Genomic DNA, 23,616 nt, shown 5'->3' on the forward strand with positions numbered 1-23,616 from the left:
AAGTCTAAAAGAACATGAAAAAAAAAAACAATAATTAAAAATATACAATGATTTATTGTCATATCACAATTTGCCATAAAATACTGCTTTTAAAATTACACTTAATTGCAATAAACATCATTATATTAATAATTAATAATATACACAAATATAATTGATTTATTTATTATATAAAAATAATTTGGTGCTTGCTTTGTGTGGTGCACTTATATTCAAATATCTAAGTGATTTATTTCTATCTACTTATTATAAGTGTTTATATTATAAGTGCAAAGCGAAATAAAGATTATACAAATGCTAACATGAAAAGGTTGTGTTTTAACCAAATAAACGAACGCTTACAAATGATTAGTTAGAATAATTTAAAAGGGAAATAATATGCTTAAATGCTGCGATATAATGTTCTAGTTGGTTCATTTCGTCTAAGCGCACCCTAGGAGACAAGCTATTATAGAAACTCACAGACATCTTGTCAAGTATTAGGCCTTTTTAAAAAGGGAAAACTTTTGAGTAAGCAATAAAAAGCCAACAGTGACAAAAACAAGCAAATTAATATAATTATACATTTTTTATATCTTGATATAATAGTCAAATAAAATAAATAAAAGATCACAAAACATCTTATTAATAGCGGAGTAAAGTTAATCCAAGTTTAAAAATGTTTGATACCTCCTTTCTTATGACTTGGAGTAACTTTAATCCGGGATTATTAATAAGACTGAAACAGGATACAAAGAAATACATGGATAAATCATAATTGTCATATTTATTACAAAAACTAATCATAATAATATCAAATACTAAACATATTGGCATACAAAAGTAAAAGTAACTGAACTAAATAAAAGTCAATTTAGGAATTGTCAAAGAATTTTAATAGAAGTCTGAATTTCAACCGAAAAATGTCACATAGTTTAAATTAATACCGAGAACCAATTAATGGACATTTCTTGGTTAAATTAATAATAGTAACGAAATTATAAGAAAATGATAAAAGTGATTTATTCCCAACTTTCATGAATGAAAATATCCCTTTTGTAGCAGTCGCGTTAAAACATCATCGACCTAGCCTTTTCCCAACTATATTGGGGTCGGCTTCCCGTTTAACCAGATGCAGCTGAGTACCAGTGCTTTATAAGGAGCAACTGCTTATCTGACCTCCTCAACACAGTTTTCAAAAATATACAAATAATAGCGAAATTCGAGATAGATAAGGCAAACAAAAATAAGCGAATATATACCTTATACGTAAGAATTTAAGGCTTCTTTCGAATTGATCTATCTAAAATCGATTTTTTATCTAGTAAATGTGATTGTGTAATATTGATGATATATTTACCTATGCTTTTTTGCCTATAAATTGGTGAAGATGAAAATAAAAGTGTTAGTAATAGAAAATAGCACCTTTAAATGGAATTTTATAAATAATACAGTGGGTGTTCGAATTAGAATCATTTGTTTGTCAGTCTACTGAATAAAATGTTGCCATATTAAGTCAAAGCATAAGTCAGTAAAGTTAAATACATTTTTTTAGAAAACTTTCTCTAAGATGTAATAATTTGAACACCCACTGCATATTAAGATTTAATTATAGTTTAGACAGCGCTAAAAACATATTTTTAAACAAAAACGGTTGCTAAGAAATAAGCATTAGTATAAAAAATATATAATAGTGTGCACACAACTACGGTACATCCATTGAATAAGGAAAATTAGAAATTATCTCAAAGTAAAATAAAAAAACCGGTCTAATCATTCTTGACTCAATTTTCAAAAGCAGTTTTAAAATAATCGGACACTAAAGTTGTCGGAGAAAAAGGGCTTATACTTGGTAACTCGCTAGAATTTATTTTCAATTGAAATAATTACATTGGAGTGTAATAATCGATTTTCAATGTACAATTATATCCTTTTAACTATATGGGCAAATAGATCATAATATAAACAAAAAAACAAATCGAAGCATAGATGTGTGAGCACTGTTATAAAATTACCTAAAAAACTGAGTACGTCTACAAATTGGTCCATTTGTCTAGATCATAATTCAGGTAAAAGTCTAGCCAATCTTAATGTCGTCTGCACAGAAACCTTTATTAGGTGATACCTACATACCTTATAAAGGTTAAGCGCGTAAATGGTTATAATGCTCCTACCTGTATTCTGAAGTTAGTTGCGAGACGCCATAAAGTTTGGCGACGACTGTAGAGATCTGCTAAATACGTCACAGATACTGATGAGTTATAGCGCGGTTGATGTGACTGATTTCAAACCCCTTACTAAAATGGTGGGCGGAAGATCTTTCGTGAATTCGTCTAGCACCTGAAATGTAAACAAAAATGACATTTAATACTTCAGTTACAAAGTTGAAAATCTGATGGGATGATAATTAAGTAATCTTATTCGAAGTTTGGTAGTGACGCCGGTATTATCAAAATGTATAACACTACTACGGAAGCGCCAGGTCGTCAACTAACGACGCCTTAAGCCGATGTCCCATACGGGGTGCTCTTAGCTTTGTTTATAAGGTATTTTGTCCCTGGCTGGAGGCCTTAAATCCTAGGCATCCACGGAGAAAGTCCGGTTGAACAGTACACGGTTTCCTAAGCTGAACTACGAGATGGCATACCGAAAAACGCCAGGTCGCTAGTCATTTGACGACTGCTATTTAGCCCGGTGTTACACCCATTTGAAATAGGTTTACTTCCCATGTTACTACTATAGTAGCACTGCTTACGGTACTAAACTATAACTGTATACTAAACTATAGCTTCTGTACCTACATTATACTTAGAGGTTTGTCTTACCTTCAAATAATGTTCACAAACAGAGTCATCAGCGTTGGTGTTGGTGAGTTTGGGCGGCGCGGGAAGCTGCACGAACGTCACCGCCGTCGCTTGAGAACTGCGCTGCTTTATTATGTTGTTCACGCTGAAATATAGAGGTGTAGGGGTCGGTTAAAACAGCGGGTCCGTTGAAACGACAAGTTTGAAAATTAGTCTTACATATCTTAGGGCCGTCCCAGGCCAATTTTTGCCACATCGGCTGTCCTCATGTAAGGAGATCAACTAGCTGTGTAGGACATATAGTGCACGAGCATTTGCGCAGACACAGGTGCTCTCACTACTCCTTCACTCTCGTAGCCCGATGGGACGGTAATCAGACGACACCGGAGAGAGATAAGACCAGTATATATAGGTAGGCTTCTTTCAAAGTTGCATAGGGTTACAGGAAAAACAGCTATCATGCTAAACATAGGAAGTTATTGCAATGCTGCAAAATCCATGCGGACGAAATCGCAGGTATTAATAAACTTATTTCCTCAAAAATTACGTGGAATTCTGTATTTTTCCAGAACAGGGACAGAAGTGCATGTTTTTCGACAGAAATATCTGAAATACATGAAACATTTTACTACGTTGTACTTACATTTGTAAATAAGCGACAGGCACTCGTTGGTACATGCTGTTATCATTGTCATTTGAAAATCTGCTGTATTCATCTAATTTAGGCCACTCTGTCACCTGAAAAGAACATAAACATATTCTTAGTTGTTACCTAACAACGAAGCAGAAATGTGGGTTGGGGTTTTTACGGGAACCTGTCAGAACGATTTTGTTAGAAAGTTTATCATTAGGTTTATTTGTATCAGCGGTTAGCTATTAAGTTTGGCGAGAGTTATTCTTTTATAGCTGCTGTTAATATTAAAAATAAGTGTGTTAAGTTAAGTCCGCCAAACTTATCATGCCTGTAGCACACCTCCGCTGCGAAACAACAACTGCGAAACCGCTGCGTGAGTTTCGCTGAGCAACAGTACTACACTTACGCGAAACTATAATAGCGAAACAGAGCGAAACCTAAAACTAGAACAGTTGATTCCTATTTCGCTCATAAAAATTGTCGATTGCTACAGACGCGTCCGAGATACACGCGGAACCGCTCCAAAATGGCGAACAACGGGCGGAGATGTAGACGGCGCCTAAGCAAATGAGCGAAATCATGTTAGAAAGAGACAACGTCATAGTCAGTTTTGTACGTTAAAGCAGGGAATTTCGCTATTGTTTCGCCGCCCAACAACTCACAACTTACAGCGAAACTATGGCGGTTTCGCCCTTTGGGTTTCGCAGCGGAGGTGTGCTACAGGCAAACTACTGAAATGAGGCAGTCAGCCAGACGGGCTGTTGCTCCATGCAAAAACAATTTTACTCAGCTGCATCCTGTTAAGAATAAATTTGAATTTGTGACGATACTCACAATATGTATAGTGGCGTTAATTCTGAGCAGCTTGAGCAGCTTGTCGAGCCTCTCCTCGAGCGGGCGGCCGGCGCCCAGCGACTCCAGCGCAGAGTGCTCGCCTACCGTAACCGTGCGACCCGCTTCTGTATATAATAATAGATATAATTAGTGTTACGAGCTTTTAAAATGATGTTGGAAATATTTACAAATAGTGTAGAATTTTTAGAAGGGTCAAAGTCTGGGAGAAACTTTTGTATGGTACCAAATGCTGCCTTTTAAAGTCGGCAAGTTAATGCGCTGCGTATGCGCAGATTTGTTTTATTTAATGCATTTTGACAATTGCGCAGATTTTGATCGTCGTGCAACTTTTAATGTAAATTTTTTTTTGACAAAAATTTACTTCTAGTAACTTCATAATGACAATATTTGAAACGCTTGAACAAAACTACTGATCATGCGTTTGATGCCACATCTGATTGCTAAATCGGAGAAGCAAAATTTAAATGACAAGAGCTACGAAAGGTTTGTTACGTTACGAAATGCATTTGTTACGTTATGGTACTCAAATTTGGCAGAATATGTGTCTCTTTCTTTATTTAAGTGAATCTAACCATGTATCGTAGTAGGCGGCTGCGCGGGCACGTGCACAGCATGCAGACGCAGTCGCAGGTGCTGCCAGCCTCGAGCACTGCGCACCACCGCTGCGAGCTGCAGAGCGAACAAGCCGCGCACTGTGAACGCCTCCTCGCACGACGGGGAGAGGACTTCTACTAGCCAGACGTCTATGTATTGCAGGGTGGCTGATTTGCTGTAACATTGTGGTATGTAAAGGCAAGTTAAAAACAAGAAAATCCTCCAAAAAGGCTAAATATGCTTGTGCCTTGAGTGAGTTCACAACCTCAGGACGCCGACTTTGCCGCCTTTTGAAATTATTATTCTTTCGTAACCTTACGAGACTTTATCACACAAAAGTTTCACATTGGTCATCCCAGTGAAATGAAGCATAGAAAAAAAATCGAAAAAGAACGGATAGATCATTTGCAAATTCAAATATTTATTCTCTGAGTAATAACATCTGTGAACCCCTTCTAACTATCGCCCATTTATATACTACGTAATATATTTGCAACGCAAAATAAGCCGCGCGTGTTATCGCATACCAAACTTAAAATAAACAAAACGAATATAACTAGAAAAAAAAACGCTAGTCTGAAATCTCACAAAGAGAGGCTATAACGAAGTATACAATGGCAGGGGTAAACGACAATAACTAAGTATGCTTAAGACTGAATATTATAAATAAATAGCAATAACTGAGGCAATTCAAGTGTAAATGAATTAAATTAACGAAAACTCACCGCTCAACATTGCCCATATCTAACTTATGGAAGTGCCGACACAGACAGACGTTCTTATTGACGGACAGCACGTCCGACACGATGCGCACGTACTCCGTGCCCGACAGACGGACGTCCGTCGGCTTGCGGCACGGGAACACTGTTTCGCCGGATTCTAGGTCGAAAATGTCCGTCTTGTACGGGGATGAGGGGCTGTGGAGAAAAAGAGAGGTTTATTATTTATTTATTTAAAGTTCACGTGTAAAAAATGGTACATTGGCAGACTTAATCATCACCATCATCCCGGAAGCCAATCTTCAATTAACATCATGAACCTATAGCAGCGGTTCCCGAATTCTTTTGGCTTCGGAACCCTTTTCGTTTCACCATTTTTCGGCGGAACCTTAGCTTAAGTAAGAAGTAAACTAAAGACGTAAATACACTTAGGTACGGCTCATGGCGCGTTAGCGCACCAAATGGTTATATGGTTAGAGACATATTCAGTATACTCCGGCGTAGCATGGCTATCTGCCACACGGGCCAGAAAACAATTCAGCCGCCCTAGCGTTTGTGTATTATGTGAATAGTTTTCAGTTTGAAGACTGACAAAGTAAGCGCAACAAGAAATAGATTGAGTTTGTACAGGTGCGAGGCGAGCGAGCGCGATTTTCTTTAACTAAAAGAAGAAGTTCCAAGCACCCGCTAGCATTGAAAGACAGCCAGTGGTAGCCGGTATCGCAAGCGAAGCGAGCGCGATTTTTTTTTAGTTTAAGTACCCACACAAAATAAACAAAACCACTGTAAATTTATAAGGTCTCAAAAAGTACAATATCAACACAAAAAATGAATAAGCAGCTAGCGAAGAAAGCGCTATTGCTTTTTCTGAACCAGAGGAATAAAAAATAAACATCAAAGGAAACCTCGACGGAAGAGCGCGAAATTTTTTCGGTGTTGGATACTTGAGCAATTGAACGAACACAAAAGCATCACACGTAACATGGAGTCGCGAGCGAAGCGAGCGCGAAATTTTCGGATTCGCGGAGGTGCAAAAATTTGAAATAATGTCACACTTTGATTCATGGTAAAATAGCCACTGGAAATACTCGTATGCCGTGTCAATTCACGTCCTGTCAAATGTATGAAAACGTATAATCCTGGCGATGAAATAAGCCCAAAAAATGCGGTGATTTTTGGCCGACTCGCTACCTACTTTTGCCGATTGCCGAAGATAGTTAATCTTCAATTTGTAAAAAACGGAATTAAATTATCTGCTGCCGTGGCCTTACCCCGCCACTTGTCGCACTTGTTGTATTCAAAACAATTTAATTGAAAAAAAAAAAAAAAATTAAATATTGTCAAAGTGAAACGATTTACCATATGGAAATCTTGAATTTTCCACGGAACCCCTGAGGGCCTGTCACGGAACCTCAGGGTTCCGCGGAACCCCATTTGGGAACCGCTGACCTATAGTATCTACCTCTGTTTCAAAGCACCCCTGTATCAAACTACCCTGATAGCATACATACTCGCGGAACCAGTGCATGTCCTGGAAGTTGAGCTTCTATTATTTTCATGAACCTATAGTTTCGACCACTGTTCCAAACGACCCTGATGATAAGGCTCAGCTCTGCGAATGCCTTCACCTGTAGTTGGTGCTAGCATACATACTCTTGGAACCAGTCCTCTGAAGCCGAGGAGTACGGTGTCGGGCTTCATGGCGCCCAGCCCCGCCAGCCACTGATGATGACAGGCTCTGCTGTAAGAATGCCTTCACCAGTAGTTGGTGCTAGCATACATACTCTTGGAACCAGTCGGTGGGTGGCGCCGTATCCCTGAAGCCGAGGAGTACGGTGTCGGGCTTCATGGCGCCCAGCCCCGCCAGCCGCGCTAGCTGCGCCGCGCCGCTACGTACTGATGATGACAGGCTTAGCTCTACGAAGGCTTTCACCTGGATAGGAAAGCTGTGTTTGAATGACAAGTTCTAGACACAGGAAGACAGCTATGACTCAATAAAAGTTGGAAATGCTCAAGGAAGCCGGAAAGAAGACTTGAATAGCTTCCTCGTGGACTGGTCACAAATAGCGACCGATTGAGAAAGATGGTAGGGTAAGGGGAGGCCTTTGCCCAGCAGTGGTACAGCATAGCATTGAGTCGGTGAGGAGCTCTGGAATGCTAAACGTCGATTCAAACAGTTACTTTCTTAGTATAGAAGTTTAATTTCAGGAAATCAGGAGACATGGGTATTTAAAAAGAGTATTACACAAATACTCGTAAAGCCGAAAGTTTGAGTGACCCCATATAAGTAATCAATTAGTATGACTATATTCAATGTTTTTGGATGGCTATTTGGCGAGTTTTTAACACTTTGTCCCTTCAATGAAACTAATTCTAAGTGGTCAGTGGTTACTGGAAGATAGATGGCGAGGGGTAAAAACACACGCGTGGACTTTTGTGAGGCTTTTATTTCCGCAACGATAAGGAGTTTGTTGAAAACTGTACGTACTACCACCTACCTTGAGATGATCGATGAGTTTGAGCCAGTACTTGTGCTCGGCAGCGAGCGGGTCTCCCGCGCCGTCCAGCTCACCGACACGGACGTGACCCACCACGAATAGACCGCCCTGACACACATACAATATAGTATATAAGAGGAGTACTTAAGAAGAGTAAGTACATAAGAGGAGTAAATAATAGGAGTACTTAAGAGGAGTAGGTACATAAGTGGAGAACATAAGAGAGCACATAAGAAGAGTAGGCACATAAGAAGAGTACATAATAGATTACATAAGAGGACTACATAAGAGAGTTCATAAGAGGAGTACATAAGAGGCGTACATAAGAGGAGTACAAAATAGGAGTACACAAGAAGAGTACATAAGGCGTACATAAGAGAGTACATAAGAGGAGTACATAAGAGAAGCATATAAGAGGAGTACATAAGAGGGTACATTCTAAGAAGAACCAACAGCAGGAACATTTAATAAATGTAAAACAATTTATGTAACATGCAGCCAATTTATGTAACATGGTCCCCACTTTTAAACTATTGTATACATGATACTTATATCGTGTACAGACATGAAAGTATTGAATTACACAATAATACACAACTACAAAGTTCAATCATACAATATGATTGTATTTTTTAAAGAAATCACGGCTCAGCACCCTTCTCACTGTCGCATGGTTAGCATTACATACCTTCTTCTGATCATTAACGAAGTCTATGAGCGGTGCAGACTGGCGCGGTGAGGCGATGAGTAACAGCATCTGAGGACGCCAGAACTTCACGTGCTCGCGACGAGGGTCTAGCAGCAGCAGGTATTTACGAACCTGGATACAATATATAAAAATCAATTTCTTTATGTTATAAATGTTATAATACACTAGCTGTCAGCGGTTTCACCCGCATCCCGTAGGAACCACGGCACGAACCCGGATAAAAAGTAGCCTATAGCCTTCCTCGATAAATGGGCTATCTAACACTGAAATAATTTTTCAAATCGGTCCAGTAGTTCTTGAGATTAGCGCGTTCAAACAAACAAACAATTTCTTCAGCTTTATAATATTAGTATAGATAAGAATAAGTCAAAAACTTACGTAAAGCTAGAATGCTGGTTAGCGTCGGTTACTTAGATACGAGTATTAAGTAACAATACCAGCCTCATGTATTTTTGTTAGTGGTGAAATCAATAGAGATTTGGTTACTGAATCCACAAAAATCGGTGAAGACTAGCGGCTACATTACATATCTGCAATTCCGAATCCATTTTCGATTCGATATTATCAAATAATCTAACTAGAATCAAACTTAGTTATATTTTTGACATTCATAAGTGCTTGTAAAGGCCTAAATGAAATAAATGATTTGACTTTGAATCGATTTCATCAATCCATTGGACATTAGGATACGTCACAACTACCATTAGTTATTAACTGTTAAGAAACTCATCATAATGTGAAAGAAATATAACACAATCTGCCAAGCCAAGAAAACTCATGATATAATCAACATAATATAGAGTAAAACTTTTTCTTTCTTTGAGCCTTTATTGTCCCACTGCTGGGCAAAGGCCTCCCTATGCCATCTCCACACCGTTCGGTCCTTAGGCTGCCTGTCCACCGTAGCGGAGCTGACCAATAGGATGACAAAATCTCCGCTCCTCAATCCTATTGGTTAATATTTCTCAGTTTCTCCACTCCGCAGCCTAGCTCCGCTCTGGTGGACAGGCAGCCTTAGAGTGCTCCCACCAGGTAGGGTTGTAGGCGTCCAGATCGTCACACCACCTCTTGCGGAGCCTACAGTAAAACCAACCTGATGAAATATCAAAGCCTGACTAAGCGAGCCCCACGTAGGGTCAGCCGCGGCCGGCGACAGCAGATGCAGCGCCACCACCAGGGACCCGCATGCGAGTGCTGCCCCGCATGCGTACACAGCTCGGAGACCGAACATCATGCCCGCACAGCCTAGTAGGCCGAGCAGGGACGTGTGCCAGGAGAACTGCTTGAATGTTGGCCTGGGAATATTGATCAAATGTTAGAATAATACTAAAAAGTAGAAATGTCTAGCAAAATTGTGTAGGATTTCAATCGATTACAAAAAAGAGGTTAAAAATTTACTAAAAGAACACGGTCTGACAGTTAAACGCAAAACGAACTGACAAATAGATTTCATATTTCTATCAACCGAGTTTCTAATAAAATAGTATTCATTGTTAATTAAATTAATGTTAAAATTTATCTCCATTCGCAAAAACCATACCTATATAGAACGGTTATTGAAATCTGCAGTTAAACAATAAATATTACTTTACGTCTTATACTTTATTTTCACTTAGTAGATAATTTCTCCATATTTTTTTACGTTTGACCCAGTAATTTTAAGCCTTTCGCTACAACTCAATTGAACATATAAAACCACAACATCCTCCAAACTTACCTAAAATTAGGTGCAGAAGCGAGATCCAAGCCCAAACACGCCAGATTAATAGCGAAATAGCTGGTCATGAAGAGTACGGAGTTGACCTGAGCGATGGCGTTCAGAGAGTCTGCCATGATGCCCACCTGGACTAGCAGCCAGGACGTGATCACAGCGAGGACTGGGTTGCCTGACCGGGAGACCATCGGACGGAGGAGGAAACCTAGAAAGGTACAAATGTAACATGTTAGAAAATCGTTTATTTAAGCTTGCCCTCTCGTGTCCGTCAAATCATTTATTTAATTTAGGCATTTACAAGCACTTACGAACGTCACAAATATAAATAAGTTTGATTCTAGTTGCCCATTCCAAAAGTAGCAGTCGGTCAGAAACTTGTTAGATCGTCTTACAAAAAATGTGGCCGATTATATGTTCGAGAAGTCTGACGTGAGTCAGAAAATTATTCAATTATTACGGGGCTGTGTTTTGTAAATTTTAATGTCCAAAAAGTGCTGTTTTTGTAGATAAGTTTGAACAGATAATTTTGAGTTTAAACTTACCGTAAATGTTATCTTTCGCTAGCGCTTCTAACACTCTTGAAGCACCGATCAAGTTTGACAGACCAGCTGAAAATGTGGCCATCAGCATACCTGCGAAATATTATAACAAGAATTAAAAAAAAACAAGTAATAAAACAAATAAACCTTGAAATTGAGACTACGAAAGGTATCACAATTGTTATTTGAATAGTTCATAACTTTGGAACAATAACTATCAATTAAAATGTATGTCTGATATTCAAAGCCAACCAGCAAAAGTATTTTTAGTGACAAATAAAAAAATTGCATAATTGTGCGAAAATAAAGTTGAAATTTCTATGTTAATACAAGAACAAAATCCATATGCCATAGACTTATATTACGATAAGGCAGATTTTGCCATAGACTATGGCATTGTACCACCCCAAACGATGAACCTTATTTATACAAAAAAAAATATAATTCTTATTATATTTATTCCGCATTAATGTAGTCAATAAGCATGAAGAGATGGTCAGATCAAGTGAACGTAAAATTTCATTCGGCGTACCACAGGGAAGCGTTATGGGACCATTTTTGTTCATACTATATGTGAATGACATGCCGTTATCCCTTGAACAACCTATAACAATGTTTGCAGATGATAGCACAGTAACGATCCCTTGTAAAAGCATAAGCACATACGAAAATGATATTAACAACACACTTGACTCAATAATTAGATGGTTGGACAAAAATAATTTAAATATAAATTTAAGTAAGACAAAGGTAATGCACTTTAGACAGCGAACTCCTGGAGGAAGTACTCTACACATACATTACAAAAACAATAATATTGAGGAAGCGGGTGATACAAAATTTTTAGGACTGCAAATAGATTTTAGTTTGAATTGGAAGGCACATGTAGATATGTTGTGTAAAAAACTGAGCTCTTCCGCCTTTGTTTTGTATAGATTGTCCTCCATAGTGAATGATAAAGCGCTACTTACGGCTTACTATGGAATAGTTGAGTCCCATTTACGGTACGGAGTCATTTTCTGGGGGAACTCGACTGATCGAGACATAGCTTTTAAGGCTCAGAAAAGGTGCCTTAGATCCACGTTTAAGCTCAAAAGTACAGACAGTTGTGTGCCCTATTTTAAGCAATACAAAATCCTGACACTTCCATGTATCTATATCTTCGAAGTAGCTATGTTTGTTAAACAAAATCCGTCTCGTTTCCAACGTCTAGCTGATGTATGTCCGAGAAATAGACGAGACAATAGCAAATTATGCATTGTGTCCTGTCAAACGAGTCTGAAGCGCAACAGTATCTATTGCATGGCCCCAATAATATACAATAAGTTACCAAATGCCTGGAAAGACTTAAGCACACCACTGTTTAAGAGAAAGTTACGCCAATTTTTAAATGATAAAATTTATTATACCATATCAGATTTCTTAGCAGAAAAATTATAATTTATATGTATAAATGTTTAATTGTAAAATTAGTAGTAAGTTAATTGATCTCATATAATATTGTGATTATAAATAATAGATTAATAGTAGGTAATAGTGTTTAAGTAGGTAATAATGTTTGCATGCCGAATGGTAAAATATGGCTGAACTTTATAATTATAAGAACTTTTGTATACCCATATTTGCAAAATAAAATATTCTATTCTATTCTATTCTATTAATGCCACTTACCAACAGCAATAAAAGGCGGCCATATATTAATAGGTAACAGATACACGTAGTTATTGATCAACAGGTCTCTAGTACACGTGGCAGCCGTCAGCAAGCTCAAAGCGATGTACGACACGAACGTGAAGAGAAGAGCCGCTAGTGTACCGAATGGGATGCTGCGAGACGGGTTCTTCAGTTCACCTGGGAAATAAACATTTATTTTGACTTGCAGCTCAACAAATTTATTAAATGCTTGAGTCAGTTAGGTATGTATATTGGGTGAGTGCTGAGCTAGCATGTGGTGATTGCATATTGTATACTGCAATATACACTACTGCAGTAAACAAATCTATATAGAGGTATAATAAATTGTTAAAAGGTTCTTCTAACCTACTGACATACATGTGTTGCTGAGGAGTTTGTTGCGCAACTTCTTCTTCCCAGTAAAAACACATAGGAAGTGGTGAAGGGTGGGCGTTTTGAAGGATGTCTTTTGTAAATTTCTGACGTTCGAAAAGTGCTGTTTTGCATCCAAGTTTGAATAAATGATTTTTGATTTGATTTTGATTTTGCAGCTATATATATAAAAACTTTTCAAAAAAGTCATAGACAACAGTAAAAAAATAAAGTTTCAGAACAAAGTTCAGTTTCAGAAGAAACACTATCGCTCTAATAGGTTAGTTGATGAAGGCGAAAGTTTGGAGTATGTAAGTGTGTACATACATACAATGTATGTTTGTTACTTCATAACGCGCTTACGCGCAAACGTCTAAACAGATTTTGATGAAACTCGGCTGTAATATAGCTTATACACCAGAATAACATATAGGCTATGCTGTGCTATGGAGTTTCTTGCCCGTTATGGAGTTTCTTGCTCGTTCTTCGCCATAGGAAGCTACTTTTGGAATGGGCAACTAGAATCAAACTTATTTATAATTTTTGACGTTCATAGGTGCTTGTAAAGGCCCAAATAAAGTAAATGATTTGACTTTGCTACTTTTACATCATTGACACTTTAGTTAACTGTCAAAAAAACACTATCCTTTACTCAAAACTTAACAAACTACCCACTCACCACTCATATTAGCCCCCGCCATGACCCCAGTGACCCCAGTGAACAGGACCCCGAACACTGACGCGAAGTCCACCATCTGTCCGTCAGTGGTGGTGTAATCCCTTCCATATTGAGGGTACAGGTTGTCGTATAACGTGGTGGAATTTAAGCCTGTGTAGTAAAACGCTGTGGTGTTCACGATGTGGTTCGTGTCTGGTTTGTCAATCTGGAAACAATATTTATTATAAAGTGATTGTTGTACTTGTATAATGCTTTTTCTCTGTTATTTTTTTATGTAAAGGTGTAAACAACAGTTAGCTAACCAGAATATATATTCGTTGTTTTAATAAGTTATTTTGGGGTTATTACTTTTTTTGCATAATTGTACGTGAAATAACAAATGGACGAAGGGGGTTTAATTTTAAATAGCAATGATGCCTTTTGGCCCCACGGTTTCGCAATTTTAGGTTGCGCCACTTAATTTGTGGATAATCAAAGCTTTTAATTATAATGCATTTGCAAAATTATTATGATTCAAAAGTTATAAAGGAATACAATTCAAAATGAAAACCCTCTTTTTCAATTCACCACATTCAAGTAAAAAATAATTCAAACACTTACCAACGCAAGAGGAGTCACAAAGAAGCTGATGAAAGCACTTCCGAGACAGATCAGCATGGTCATCCATATAGCGAGGCTGGTCCTGGCGAAGAGTGACGCCCCGGCCAGGGAAACGCCTAGCCCGATAGCATTTAGCCCCGAACGGTACAGGAAGCGATACCACCAGCCGTCTGGAATACCTGTGTGGGATCCTACCAGGTAACCTGAAAAAAAGATGGTATTCGCTAGCAGGTCAACCAACAAGAATCTAACAAATTTTACCAATCGAATGTTAACCTTCCACGACTGTGATAAGATTGAAAATCGATTGAAAAAAAAAATTAAAGATGTCTGCACTAGTCTGCAGGTACACTAAAAGATAATGGGTTCTCAGTATTGGCAAACATATAAGCACACTAACTTGTAAATCTTTACTTTTATGTTATATACGCGAATGTAACTCTGTCTGTGTCTCACGGTTTCACGACAAAGTGTAAAGAACTTATTTAAATGGAATGTGGTACACAGACAGTCTAAACAGAAAGGACATAGTTTACTTTGTATCTTGTACGGAAAGTAGTTTCCTTAAGATGCGGGAGGAACAACTACTATTAAAATAAAAGATTCAAATATCAGGTTCATGTAATTCAACCCAGACACATACGGATGGACAGCGAAGTTTAAAAGGTCCTGTTTATCCCCTTAGGCATCCTAACTAATATTATAAATGTGAAAGTAACTCTGTCTGTCTGTCTTTCTGTCTGTCTGTCTTTTCTTCACGCCTAAACTAATGGACTGATTTGTGTGAAATTTGGTACAGACATAGTCTGGAACTTGAGAAAGGACATAGGATAGTTTTTATTACAAAGAAATACAAAAATAAAATTTATTCCGGACATATACCGCCATCTATTGGTCAAACCATAAATCTGCCGCAAGTCACTATTCCACGCGAACGAAGTCGCGGGCAAAAGCTAGTGAAAAAATAAATAAAGAAAATACATATAAAACATACCATTTTCTCCAAAATTCTCAACTAGCGCTTCAGTACAGGCGGAGATACAAAGAGCACTGGACACCACGTTAGCGAAGAAGAACAGTGTGCCGACTGCTCCTCCGAACTCAGGACCTAGGGTCCTGCTTATCATGACTGAGTGATGGTTAAGGAAATGTCTCTAGAACGTTCGGTATAGCAGGAAAAAGGGTGAAGTATTAAGTAGTGGGATTTATTGCTAAATGAGTATTAATAGAGAGGGCAGGTAACAAGCCATATTTTTTCGAGTCCAAGGAATGTTTAAGAGGAAAAAAGTTTTTAAAACTATCTTATTGATAAAACATTGAATTAGTTTATACGTTATAAGCTTTTATTGGCCGCTTTTATTGGCCACTATGCTAAAATACTTCTAAGGACACCTTGCAAAGAATAAGTACGACAGCATTACCTAAAAAGTGTAATTACTTACAGGCAGCGGATTCTTTTCTCTTGACATTAGTTCAATACCTAATTGTTTCTATTAATCTCTAAAGGTCCGGGCGCGGCGCGGCGGGACGGGACGGCGACGCGATACTGAGCAGTTGTAATGTACTAGATATTACGGAGGCCGCCACACAGAGCCGTCTCGCTCGGCGCGACGCGACGGGACGATCTAGTACATTGTGTCACGTCGCCGTCCCGTCCCGCCGCGCCGCGCCCGCTGTGTGCAGAGACCATAACCTCGAAACGACAGATAGGTTATAGAAATATCTATATCTATTAACAAAAGGATACAATAAACGCCCCCGCCTTCAACAGCCCCGTTAGTAGAGATGGCACAGATGGACGTCACCGTGAATATCACGATCAGGTAGGCCAGCCCAAACTGGCCTAGAGTCACCAACAGACCCGCGTTGCCTACTAGGTAACCTGAAACATAGGAGTATACCTATATGGTCTTACTACAAAAAAAAAAGTTAAACAGGTGTTCGTGACGTCTTTAAGAAAAAAAGTATAGAGAACTTCCCTTAACCCCTTGTGCGCAGGTCTACGCGAGACACAATTTTCATTCAACAAGAGGATTTTCTATTGTTCTCTAATTAGCGGCATTCAAGAGGTTTAAACACGTGTTGAACCCCTGGTTGTCTTTTTTATAGTAAAGTATGGTACTCGCTAAGATTAATAGCGGCTCGCAACTAACTTCAGAGCATAGATACGCGCACATCCCCGATATGTTGATACCTAAGCCAGACAAGTGCGAGTCAGACCCGCACACAAATAATTCGGTACGAATGTATCTATGTACTTTACGACCAAAAAAACATAATTGTTGTATTGTAGTGCAAGTAAAAAATGCAAGTGTGAGGTTCATGGTAAAACGGCAGAACCAATTGAAACAAGTTAATCTATGTACTTTTTACCCGGACTTAGGTATTTTAGGACGTGAACAAAGTCGCGGGCAAAATCTAGTAGAACGTACTTAATTCATCAATTTTACTTGACGTGTGTTATTATCTCAGAGTGACCTTGCGCGCACTGAATCATTACATAGATAAACATTGAAAACAAAACATGTATTGATTGATAGTATACGCAACGTGTATTTATTAGGATTGATTTAATTGCACAAAGGAGACAGTTGCCAAGCAACCAAACGTTTACTAGACACGTGTTTCGCCCCTCTCCGGGACATCTTTAAGAGATGCTGGCTCATCGACGGCTCGGACACGAATTATTACTTATGGATGGTGACAAAAATCCTACGTACTTCTCCCGGTTCTGAGCTATCACCCCTCTAATTTTAAGCTTAAACCTTTTAGCCATTCACAACTTTCTTTCATACATAGAGATATAGTACTCAATACTCAATAACTTTATTGCATTCCATAATGTGTACAGGCTGGTGGGTACAATTAAAAGAATATAATAATAGTGGACTCACCCATTCGAATGAAGACTAAAGCGCTGAACATGGATAGCACGACAGGACAGAAGACTCCGGCGAATGTGCCCACCTTCTTGATACCCGGCCGTTCCGTCCTGAACTCTCCGAACTCCACATATCCTGGAAAACATGAGAACATTCGAAGTCAAAGGTTTTCATAACTAGCCGCCCGGTGCGTGCTTCGCTACGTATAAAAGAAGAACCGCTCGACCGATTTTGTAACTTCACATAAAGGTAACTTCACACGAACAAAGCCTTATTTAGTTGGGATAGCTAAGCCCGATCTTGTGTTTAGTTACAACGAAAAGTAGCATTAATTTTTGTACATACAGATAGACCTATTACAGGTTTTTACGAAACGTCAATAGCTAGGTGTATGGTTCTAAGGAGTGGGTCTTATGGAGAAGAACCGGCAAGAAACTCCGTAATTGCTGTAGAATGTAGGTATGTTCTCTATTAGTTACTCTTCTTCTTCTTCCTATCGAGTGAGCTGCAGGTTTAGTCACCTAACAAGCCCTATAGTGTCAGAATTTTCTCAAGTCCGTAAAAAGTTCCTCTATTTTTTTTTTTAAGAAAAGAGGACTACCGATTTTCACTAGGTTCCTATTGGAAGACATAAACAAAATAAAGTTCTTTCCGCATCAACGTTGCACATGATGTGATGACATCCTTTATTAGTTGTTCATTAAAATAACGAACATATTACATATTAACGAACAGCTGTTTAATCAGCAGATGCCACAAAAAAAAAAAAAAATTTTCTCTACAGTAAATAGAAGTAGTTAATATGAATGTGCCTTAAAATTTCTTCAGGATTCCTATTAATAATTTTTGAAGCACTAGTGTCAAAAAAAAAGTATTTTCCGCACAAAAACACAATATGCTATTTAAACTTCACCTGTGGAGCACTTTTCACCCATTTTCAACGACTTCACTTAATCACTATTGCAGTATTACTGATAGGCGAGTGACCAATTGACCACATTGCGACATTATCTGCCGACCTTCAGCGAACAATGCCTCGGAGGTGTCACACTCATTTCAAACCTAACGGCTCGGAACTATGCTAGATTATTCATAATTATTTTCAAACAGACCATTGTGGCCTTGAAATTCCAATAAAGACAATCCGTCAATTTTTTTCAGCAGATTTTCAACCTTATCACAATAGCGGAAGGTTAATGTTCGATTGGTGAAATTTAACAGATTTGGGTAGGTTGACCTGCTGGCGTCTGTTCTGGGCCCTGGCTTCGCCCGCATCCCGTGATAAAACTACTTTGCGCACCTGAACAAAAAGCCTACCCCAGTCAGAGGGCAAAACAACACCAAAAAATAATTACAATTCGAACCAATGGTTCCCGAGATTAGCCCTTTCAAGCAAACAACCTCTTCAGCTTTACACAGGATAATATAAGTAAGCAAAGAAGAAGAACATTATATAGGTAAGTAGATACTTCTACTAGACATTACGACTCCTCACTGGCCGACCAAGGACATCACAAGTCTAGCGTTTCCACGTTACGCAAAAATAAACCGTTTCTCTGAGGGGTCAAGGTCGAAATTGATAGAACAACAAATGTAACAGCACGTCCCACTTGTATTCGTTTGACCGGTCCCATACCTCCTTTTCAGTTCTTTTGACATTACTGAGGTGTGAGAATGAATAACATGACTAGCTTCAGCCCACGGTTTTTCCTGAAGTACACATATTAAAACTTTCGCTTTTATAATATTAGTATACTAGGGAGTTAAATGGCCTGGTGGATAAACACCATCCTTACAAGTATGAGTGACCCATGCAACTTTTTTAAGTATATCTTAGACACCTACCACATAGTTGGGAAAAAAGGCAAGGCAGATGGTGATATACCTTCAATAAGACCATACCTTCTCCAACAGGCCTGTTCACTGGTCCTCCTCTGCCAATCCTCATCCTCAATTTCTGCACAATGCCTGAATCCCCTCGTCCTGTATTATTCAGGCTTGGTGACAGCGGGTCCAAAGTTTCAGCCATGATTGGCCTCGTCACTGAAATAATTCAAAATTTTTACATTCAGGGTGTATCAATATTTTGGTGTCTTTAAATTTATGGAAGGAGATAATACAACTAGTTTCAATTTTTAAGCCAAAATCAAAGCAAAGATAATGTGTCATTTTAGAGTTCGATCAACTTTCATGCTCTGCACATGGATAACAAAAATGTTTTATCTCCCTGTTCAGAGTTCCACTTTTATCCATTTTCATCATCCTCCTACCTTTGTCCCAATTTTATATGGGGTGGCTGAAAGTGGCTGCATATTTTCTCCTTCCATACTCTTCACTATTATCCATGCGAAAAATTATCCCAATACATTAACAACAGTATTACAAACATAAAAATCTTTCTCATTCATATTATTAGTATTAGTATGGATAATTAATATTATCTTGCTATACATGTGCCATGCATACAATGTTGTTATTTGTAATGAGTACACAATAACAATCAAATGAACTATTATCTGAACAATAAATGAAAGAAATATTAATTGCTCATTTCTAATTACATAATTGTTATTGTAATACTCTGGATAATTACAAAACTAGCTTCCGCTAGTTTCAATTGCATCCCAAGGGACAAGAAGTGGCCTATATCATCATCTACCGAGCCTGATATTTTGATATGTATAAGCTACATTACTACCCAGTTTCCTCAAAATCCATCCAGTAGTTTTTGCTTGAAAGAAGAACAAACATACATTGATCTATACATAAAAAATCTAATAGGATCTTTGTGTGGGAACGGCCTTATAACTCATATTGTGTGATGTTCGGTAGTTAGTGGGTGCTCTTATGATTACATCATTCTGTCACTTGGGAATTCCCTAATGGTGTGTACAAAATAAACATACAGTTACCGGCACGGATATTGAGCTCTCGGCGGAAGAGTGGGGATCGCTTTGCGCACCCGTACGCATAAGGCAATAAGGCAGTAAATCGCTTCTGCGCAGGTGAAGGTCAGGGCTCAATATCCGTGCCGATAACTGTACTATAGGGAAAGAATGCTAAAATAATACAAAAGAACACTCTTGTTCTTAATCTATCTTAGTTTAAACATTATGTTCTTCAATTATATTTACATGACCATCTTGTATACGATTTTTCATGCAAACACCTAATTGATGTTATTTTATATACATTTTTATTTTAGTACATAGTATTTTATTTTTAAAAGATAGTTTTATAGTGTCTACATATTTCTATAATAAATAATGTCAAATTCAAATCTTTATTTGTGTTGCATATGTAATACAGGTGGTCAGTGGCGGCCCTAGGGGTGTGCGAACTGTGCCGTCGCACAGGGCCTCGCGCTTGGGGGGGCCTCGCGCTACGACCCAAACTAATATAAAAAAAATAGAATAAAAAAATATATATCTGGTCCAAGAAAAAAAATGAGCAATTTTTCTTTATTTCTAATTCATTCTGCGTTTACTGTTTGAGTCCTCAATTTAACAAAAAGCTGGAACACCAAGGTAACAAAAACAACTGGCTCTCGATCTAGTCACGGATTCCTTTTATTTGTGCTTAATTCCGAGTTTAATTTGAGAGTCCTTGAACAAAAAATTAAAAAAAAATCGCGCTCGCTACGCTCGCGGCTGTTCACATGACAGTACCTTTAGTTCTAACTTGATTAGAGTACTTTTATGTCTCAAAACTCAAAAATTTTCGCGCTCGCTACGCTCGCGACTTCACCTTGCACTGTTATTTGTTGTACAAGTTTAGTTGCTTTAGTGACCCAAAGCTCAAAATTTTTTTGCGTTCGTTACGCTCGCGCGTGCTTTACTTTCCACTTGTTTGATTTTTTTCATCCTATTTTTAATCGAACCTCATTTTTTAATATCTTTTTATGGTCTAAAATTTAATTCTGAAGGGTAGCAATTAGGTAGCAACTCCGGGTGGGTACTTTTGCGCCGTTTCTTCACACTGGGAAAAGTGACAGCCATCCTGATGTCAGAATGGCTGTCACCTTGGGATGCTGAATATCTTCAAAACCACGAGGGTAGCAATTGGTAGCAACTAATGGTACCTAGCTGGTAGCAATCAGGTAGCAACTCTCTATATGTATTTCGAGAGGATCGGTGATTTGTGACGGTGGTCCTGACGCAGACAATACATAGGGGGCGTTTGGGTCATGATTGCACCCGGGCGCTACATGAGCTAGAGACGGCCCTCGGCGCTACATGAGCTAGAGACGGCCCTGAATCAGTTATACGAAAAACTGAATATTATCTCGGTGCTGAAATATATTTAGAAAATAATTTAACTGAAATTTATCCCACTACCGAAATAGTCTTAAGCAAAGGAAAGGCAGTTTTTCGAGGCTTAAAATTATTAAAACATGTTTAAGGAATTCGATGACACAAGGTCGACTTTCAGCCCCTGCTATTCTTTCGATCGAAAATGACGTTGCTCGTTTATTCGACTATTCTGCTTTAATTAAAGATTTTAGTCTTAAGAAAAGTCGCAAGTATCAGATCATTTTAATATTTGTTAATTTTGTGATTCTTTAAAAAAAAAATTATTAACTTGAGCATTTCTCCTCAAACATGAAGATTAGCTAAATCAAAACAGCAGCCTACTCTCGCAACACTTACTTTTCACGTAGGATAATGGGCCTCGCATAGACCTGCCGCACGTAGCCTCGCAATGGCTAGGGCCGCCGCTGCAGGTGGTACTTTTATAAAGTTTAAACAATATATTGGAAACAATATGGACCCGGTAGGGCACAGCATAAAGAGGTAGGAGAGGTTTGCCTTTAATAAATTATGTCTTTAATAAATTATATTATTATTCTTAAGACAAGACTATGTTTAACATAGGGGATCATTAAGTGCTGACAAAAGCCGCAGGCTGGCTCGGACACACAAGTAATACGATTACAGTCTAATGAAGCCATTTAAGGAATCCAAATAAGAACATACAAATTCTACCAAAATATCTATTTGAAAATTTTATGTTACCTTTATTAACTAGCTATCATAATAATATATTTAATGTGAAAGTTCATATGTAAGGCGGGATGTACGGATGTTTATTCATCTTTCATGCAAAAACTACCAAACAGATTCTGAAGAACTGCTCGATAGTTTTATAAGTAAGCTATGATTATTTTATAATAGGTTTGCTACTTTAGAGTTTTTTATTGTAAACTATTTAATTCTTTGACTTACAAGGTCAACACAACATTTACATAAATATACTTATTGTAATGAAATAATAAAATGTAATAGACAGCTGTTGCTGGGAAGTTTGTTCCCCACCACTTCTTTCCAGCTATAACACTACTAGGAAGTGGTAAAAGGGGGGCGTTTTTCATTGTTTTAAAGATCAATTTTAAAAAGTGCTAACGTAATTGGCATACTTTCAATAAATGATATCGACTTTGACTATATTATACATCAGTGAATTACAATGGGATAGTTTTATCAATAATTCACAAATGTTTTTCTAGAAAAAGTCTATACAGTATGAAGTAAGTTTAGTATCCTAGTCACGAAAAATAATATCAACAACTTATTACATATATATTAGAGATAACTATAATTACATTGATCACAGATTAATAGATAATAAGAGGTTTCTTTGAGCTAACTATCTTCTATGACCTGATTAATGCCGTGACATCATCAATAACGAATTTTAGAGAATTTGATGATTTTTGCAATATCATGCACTTCAAACGACTTTCGCGAGACTAGATTCAGTAGTTTAGCAAAAGTATAGCATTCACAACAGGTGTGGTGATTGGAAATTGTTAGAAACAAGTTAGAATGACTAATATGTAACCATCTATTGTTCAAACTTGATTGAATCTCAAACAAAACAAAAAAATAACATACCGTTTGTTGTTTAGTCAAATGATTAAAACTACTCTTCTTGATTATTTGGTGAGTTAGTGCTCATATCATGGTCGCGTAATAGTTATATTTGTTGTTTATTTAACACAGAAATCAATAACAAAGTGTATTATTTTCACCACATACACAAAATCCAGAAGTCCTGAATACAAAATTAGTTAGAAACTGACATTTGACAGAGAATAGACAGACTGACGTACAAATATGCTGTCACTGTCACAATTATGTCTATTTCCTTCAAAGCAATAACAAAACGCGTACTGAATTTTACGTTGGTTGGGCCATGGGATTGTTCAAAAGAGTTAATATCCGAGAAGAAACATGATGGGCTTTATTCAGTAAGAGTCTAATACTCCCAACGCTGCACTCAGCACGAGGGGGTTCGTTAGTTGGTTTGACACACACAGCGCACAAAAAAATTATTGTATCGCAGCATGTTCATTGAAAGTAAT

The 23,616-nt window shown here is 37.9% G+C and overlaps 1 protein-coding gene across 2 annotated transcripts; it reads right to left on the bottom strand.

The window, feature by feature from the left end:
- Positions 1 to 34: 34 nt before the first annotated feature.
- Positions 35 to 23,354, bottom strand: LOC110382160 (solute carrier family 12 member 9). Of its 2 annotated transcripts, XM_064041738.1 has the most exons (20): positions 23,147 to 23,354; positions 19,155 to 19,295; positions 17,265 to 17,387; positions 16,118 to 16,252; positions 15,365 to 15,499; positions 14,371 to 14,573; positions 13,771 to 13,975; positions 12,717 to 12,896; positions 11,049 to 11,138; positions 10,510 to 10,711; positions 9,886 to 10,087; positions 8,772 to 8,903; positions 8,084 to 8,191; positions 7,370 to 7,518; positions 5,592 to 5,783; positions 4,845 to 5,041; positions 4,252 to 4,376; positions 3,427 to 3,521; positions 2,805 to 2,928; positions 35 to 2,319 (listed from the first exon to the last, which is right to left on the bottom strand). In XM_064041738.1, exons 2-20 carry the CDS (start codon positions 19,279 to 19,281, stop codon positions 2,239 to 2,241), a joined length of 2,805 nt encoding a protein of 934 aa, XP_063897808.1. In that variant the 5' UTR covers positions 19,282 to 19,295; positions 23,147 to 23,354; the 3' UTR covers positions 35 to 2,238. The 2 variants fall into 2 exon arrangements, with proteins under 2 accessions (XP_063897808.1, XP_063897809.1); XM_064041739.1 differs by lacking the exons at positions 19,155 to 19,295; positions 23,147 to 23,354 and adding an exon at positions 18,166 to 18,297.
- Between the last annotated feature and the right edge of the window lie 262 nt (positions 23,355 to 23,616).

The sequence above is a fragment of the Helicoverpa armigera genome, chromosome 26 (assembly GCF_030705265.1).
Source record: "Helicoverpa armigera isolate CAAS_96S chromosome 26, ASM3070526v1, whole genome shotgun sequence".
NCBI classification, from domain to species: domain Eukaryota; kingdom Metazoa; phylum Arthropoda; class Insecta; order Lepidoptera; family Noctuidae; genus Helicoverpa; species Helicoverpa armigera.